This window comes from Thamnophis sirtalis, unplaced genomic scaffold (assembly GCF_051295495.1).
Source record: "Thamnophis sirtalis isolate CommonGarterSnake01/CBP01778 unplaced genomic scaffold, rThaSir2_p1.2 scaffold_5, whole genome shotgun sequence".
Taxonomy (NCBI): Eukaryota; Metazoa; Chordata; class Lepidosauria; order Squamata; family Natricidae; genus Thamnophis; species Thamnophis sirtalis.
The window spans coordinates 44,198,605-44,204,604 of NW_028261385.1; the positions used below are offsets into that span (position 1 = coordinate 44,198,605).

General features: G+C 33.5%; 1 protein-coding gene across 2 annotated transcripts in view; it reads left to right on the forward strand.

The window, feature by feature from the left end:
* RHOBTB3 (Rho related BTB domain containing 3) overlaps positions 1-4,991 on the forward strand; it is a 76,837-nt gene extending 71,846 nt beyond the window's left edge. For both annotated transcript variants that reach the window (XM_087715730.1, XM_087715731.1), the window contains 2 exons: positions 486-582; positions 1,429-4,991. In XM_087715730.1, coding sequence (XP_087571856.1) covers positions 486-582; positions 1,429-1,544 — 213 coding nt within the window. In that variant the 3' untranslated portion in view covers positions 1,545-4,991. The remainder of the gene's footprint in view (positions 1-485; positions 583-1,428) is intronic.
* The last annotated feature ends 1,009 nt before the right edge of the window (positions 4,992-6,000 follow it).

Genomic DNA, 6,000 nt, shown 5'->3' on the forward strand with positions numbered 1-6,000 from the left:
TATCTGCTTAGGAATAGCAGACAGAGAAAACACTGAAAATGGAAGAAACAAAAAAAAATCGTAATAAAGTTATATATTCTGTATTCTATCCCAACTGTAGGAAATATAGAAAGCTTTAAAAGCTTTAATTTAAAAGCTTTCTAATTTAATTTGATGAAAGGTAGAGAGAAACAAAAGCTTAAAATGCAAATGTGGCTATATGAAACACTGCCTAAATAGTCCCATTTTTTTTTAAAAAAAACACCAGAACTATCTATTCACATTGTATGCTTTCAAACTGCTGGGGCAAGAATGGGAGATCATCCCATTTGTGTCACATCGTACTTGGATATCAAACTGCCTATATTCCGGTCACAGCACAGTATCTTAACTGTTAGACCACAACTACCTTTCTACAAATCAAAGGTTTATTCTAGTTACTGTATTTAACCCAAACTCCTTGCTAAAGTACCAATGCTCTTTTATTTTTTAATCCTTTTTTCCAGTTTCATAATTCAGATTGTCTTTCAAATTGGCTGCTTCATTTTATTGCTTCTAATTACTTAATCTTCAGTCAAAAACCTGAGTTTGAAGATCTTTCAGGTAACTGACAACTTGCTTCCTAAATAACTTGATGCTATTTAAAGAAACAAATTATGTTGTGTTCCATATCAAATGGATGTATAAATTGATATTCTTTAGCAAGAGGGTAGGATTCTGTCTTGTCACCAAATTTAAATCAAGTGGATTTAGTTAACTGTAAAAAGGAGGCTTGCTCTGCAAATACTGCATGAAACAATTTCTTGGATACTTAAGATTTACAAATCTTTCCAAAACTGATTGCAGGGGAGACTCTAAAAAGCTTGTGAATTGGGAGAATGGTGGAGGGAATTAAAGAAACCGAGGCCTAAAACAATGGTCACCCATGCCCTAGTCATCTCATAATGGGACTATTGCAACACATTCTGCATGGAGTTCCCCTTGGTGATCATCTGGAAGCTACATTTGGTTCAAAAGGCAGTGGCATAAGTAATATTGGACACTATAGTAATCATTTATTAAATATGTATGCTGCCTGCCATGCCCAGGTGTCATAGTTGGTACATGACCTGCATTGGTTACCAGTCAGCTTCTGGGTGCAATTTAAGATGTTAGTTTACCTATAAAATCCTTCATGGTACAGGACCTTGATTATTTGCAGTATCAACCTGTCACAATTGCTTTTATCCATCCCAATGCCATTAGATTTAGTGGGTGCACTCCAGGTCTCTTTAGTTAAATGTTGTCATCTTGTTAGACTGAGGAAGTATCAGTCATACTTTGATAAGGTAAACCACATAGATTTCTGACTTATAAAGAAAAATGTCTTAGACTTTCAGACTTATTAGGCTGAATAAGCAGCCTTCTAGTACTAAAAATATATACAATACTTTGCCTTTTATTCTTCAGTGGACGAACGCAATTTCATAGAGATGCACAGATGGCCTTCTAGTATGTACCTGAGACAGCTTGCAGAGTACAGGAACTACATTCATTCTCGGAAATGTCACTGTCTAATAATGTAAAATAAAAAAAATGATCTTTATTTATGAATGATTGAAAGCTGTGCTTCAGAAATCTTACAACTGAAATTTGATATTTAGCTGAAATGTTGCACCTGCTAATGAATAACTATGGTACTGTTTAAAAGCATGTGAAACATATTGTAACATATGCATTTACTAAGATGAATTTCAGCTGTATTGTTAAGTCTGATTCTATACTATTTTAAATTTTTTGGAGGAATATGTACTAATTTGGAATATTTGTTAGTCTATTATGTATCTAGGATTCCAGGAGCTTGAAGGAGAGATTCTGCATTCATTACTCACTTTTTTTAGCTATTTCCTTTGAAGATTTTAGTAAGTTATTTATGAGCTTTTAGAAATTGTATATTTTGTAAAAAACAGAGCTTGTAAAAAGATTCTATTTTGGAATTAAAACTGTACCTCATCCCAATCTGCATCAAATTTCTGGAAAAAAAAATCTCTTCAGAAAATTATTATAAACTTTCCCTTCACTGGGGAATCTTGTATAGTAAAAAAAATCCCAGTATGGTTTTTCTAGGTATTGTAAAACAAAATTACATTTGAAAAATATTTTGGTGTTGTTTCCTGTATAATTGCATATATATAAAAGTATTTTCTTATGTTTCTTTTTTGTGCAAAAATAACCTACTTACAGTATTCTGACAATAACAATTTTAAATTCTTCCCACCAGGTAGATAATAATTTAACAATCATTTCACAATTTTGAAAACAACATTATTCCTAAAAAGGTCTGTGTAAATTCAATCAGTAGCCTGTGTATGTTTGTATATTATTTAATTCATCCCTGAAAGTTGTTCTATAGTTTGTTTCCTATATTTAGTATGTGAGAGGCCAAGGGAAGAAGGCGGAAATACTAAATTTACATACTCTGATCATATGGATCCAGACCTTTTATGATCTTGGGGCATGAGCACACTAATCCACTGAGTCCTTTCTATAATTCCCTTCTCATTTCAGAATTTAATAAACTCAACTAGGGGCTGTGTTGCATGTCCATTTTCCCCAGACATATTTTATCCATTAAGGCATTCTTGTCAATTTTCCCAGATGGGTCTGCACTGCATTTAGACAATGGGACTGTTCTGGCCAATTTTCTGAGGTTTTTGTACCTCCCTTTTTGCGTAGGTGCACATTATTACTAAGATTGTAGTATTTTCTGTCTTTATATGTAGTTAAGTGTATGTTTTACAACCCACATAGACCTGCAATGACCTCCACATTGTACCCTCCATATGTACAAAGGTGGCATTAGAATGTTCCAATGGTTAATTGAAGCAACATTTGAATCAGGAACTATCTGACCCACAGCACACACTTTCAGAGACAACACACTGCTTCACAATATTGCAATGGCTCTTATAAATAATGTTTTATATAATATTTTGTATTCTTTTTAAAATGCCAAATAGGATACTACAACTAATTTATTTCTAGTAGCGGTTTTTTTTTTATTATTAAGGAAACTTAAAAACATTTTCAGCATTTTTGTATGACTATAAGTTCCATGGAAATAGATACATTAAAATCCATTTTTAACCTGTTCCTTTGCTTTAATTTAAAAAGGGTAATATATTTTAATGATTTTAGTTATTTTATCTATAAATCTAGGCATAATTTTTCAAATGACTAAAATGTTTTAAGATTATGATTTAGTGTAAATGTTCCTTTTATCTGAAAATTGATGTTTATAATTATGACACATTTTATCCTCAAAATATTTACATTCCAATGCAGCAGTAGTAGACAAAGGTAATTATAGATGACAGTATGAAGAATGCTGTTACAAGCCTGTATAGGGACAGAATGGGAAGCCACATATAGAGTACCTTATGTTTATTAATTCTTACATAGCTAGGAATACTGTATTGTTGAACATCTTTGAATTCACTTGCAGATATGTATAACTAGCAACTAGTAACCTGCAAATCCTTGGATGGCAATGGCATGTTTTGCAAAATAGCTCATAAAATGACAGACTATTCATGGTTTATTTGGGATGCACATGCACTGCACTATAATCTCTTTTCAGATTATGACAGCTATTCATAGTCCTTCAAACTCATAGGATTAAGTTGTAATTTATTATATTTCTTAAAACATTTTAATGGACAGGTATGCCTACTGTGAAAGATAATCTGCAGCAACTTCTACATTTCCGATAACATTATATTTATTAATACCCAAGAATTGATAAGTAGTAATCTATAGACATCACATATTGAATGCATTCCTTTAAAATCTATTTTTATAAGAAAAGCATTTCTATTTGCAATGCTACTGTTTTTTAATGAATAAATGTCAATATCAAGCCAGCATGGAAGTTTACAGAGATGCAACCTTAAAATTACAGTTAAAATGTTTGTTGAAATTTATCACATGAATGATTGTGGCTTTGTTGCAAAAGAAAAAAAAGCCCCTTCATTTTGTCATGTGTTGGGTATGTAATAATTTTACAGATTAACAGGTTCTTAAATTCACAATATTTAATTATGCTATTTAATTTCTTGTAATATGACATTTTATTAAGTGCTTATTTGTGACTATCCATTAAATAGCTGCAGTCCAAACCCTTTTTAAGCTGTCTGTATTTAATTGGATGTTAGAATTTAAAGTAGAAAAATTATCATATGTTGTATATCCTTAATTGTAAGTAATTGATTGGCAATGCAAAGCTGCAGATTTTGACTAGGAAGCTGTATATCATAACGTGCAGAAAAGTGAATGCAGCATCCGGCTGGAAACAGATACAGCAATCTTTCTGAGTTGGAGACTCAGGGCTTCATTTATTCATAGCCACATCTGAAGCATTGCACAGCTTTCTATTTCCTTTTTTTAAAAAATGTGTTGAAGCCAGTATTGATTCCTGATCACTGCCTGGGCAAGTCCCTGCAGTATTCTTCAGTAAGAGTTCAGAAGCAGCTTGCCATTGCTACCTACCTTGGGCTAAGAGAGCGCGAGAGCGAGAGCTGTGTTTTTCTTAAAAAATAAAATTCTTTTCAGCCAATCCTGTCATGATTCTCAGTTAAAATGAATTTTAGGAATGTCTTTAAAGGAAGATGACAGATGCCCTATTGGTACAAATTCCTTTGCATAGATTGATATAAAATAAGCTATAAAATTGCATTTTTTGTGAACTGTTATGTCCAGTGATGTTAAAAGACCTCAAAACTTAATCATGAAGACAGTTTCATTCAGTCAAACAAATAAGTGGTGAAAAGGCTAACTAACCTGTAAGGTGTAGAGGTAATTCTTGACTTGTGACTGGTTGCATAGCAACCATTCAGAGTTCTGAAGGACAGCCCTGGGGGTATATATGACCTGGATTCAAAGTTCTGTCCTCTACTTCTTCCAAGGGTCATATGACCACACTCCAGCTTGCATTTATTACAGTGTCCTGTAATTATGTGATGGTTTCCCCAAAACCAGCATTTACTTACAATTTTCTGCAAAACTGGCCCTTGGCAGGCTTCATTACAGTTGTAACTGAATGACTGACTAAACCAGTGTAGGAAAGGCAAATAGATCCTTTGTCACAATGTCTCTCTCTCCTGGAAAACGTCCAGGATTTTGTTTCACATGTTGGCAATTAGGTTCCTCTGTTATGCTTGTAAACAGGAGATGGTGACATTCTCCTCTCTTCTTTTTACTTCTCCTACCACGGGTATTTGAAAATATCCAGAATAGTTATGAATTGACCCAGGTGAATTTATCTTAGCTCCTTTAAAAGCAATACAAGTGACCATCATCCTTGTACCATGCATTATTTTGTGTACCTCAGTCATATCCTTACCCGAAGTTCTGTGTCTTTTATCCAAAGTAAAAATGCTCAGACATTCTAAACCTTTCTCATCAAAATCTATGTTGTTTGTTGACCGTAACAATAAGGTAACAATGGTAACCTTTTAAGCTTATAGTCTGGTATATTCCCAAACTCTATCGGTTTATGTTTAAATCATGCATTTACTTGTAAGGACAGAACATAGCCGAGAAGAAGCTAAAAAGCATGCATATGTTTATGTTGTTCAAAACTCCATTATTTTCTACACTAATTACATGTATCTAATGACAATAGCTTTGAAAAGGAACCTGTTTTTATACTACTTAGCAACACTTAAAATAATGGCCTCTTCCTTTCAAAATAACATTTAAAAAAAAATTAAGCTTCATAAATGCCTGAAGTGTGACAAGAAAATATGCTTATCAAATAATAATAAAAAACTTTCAAAAGACTCATTTGATATTAATGCTTATTATTAGAGCCAAGGTGGCGCAGTGGTTAAATGCAGCACTGCAGGCTACTGCTAGATCAGCAGGTCAGCGGTTCAAATCTCACCGGCTCAGGGTTGACTCAGCCTTCCATCCTTCCGAGGTGGGTAAAATGAGGACCCAGATTGTTGGGGGCAATATGCTGACTCTCTGTAAACCGCTTAG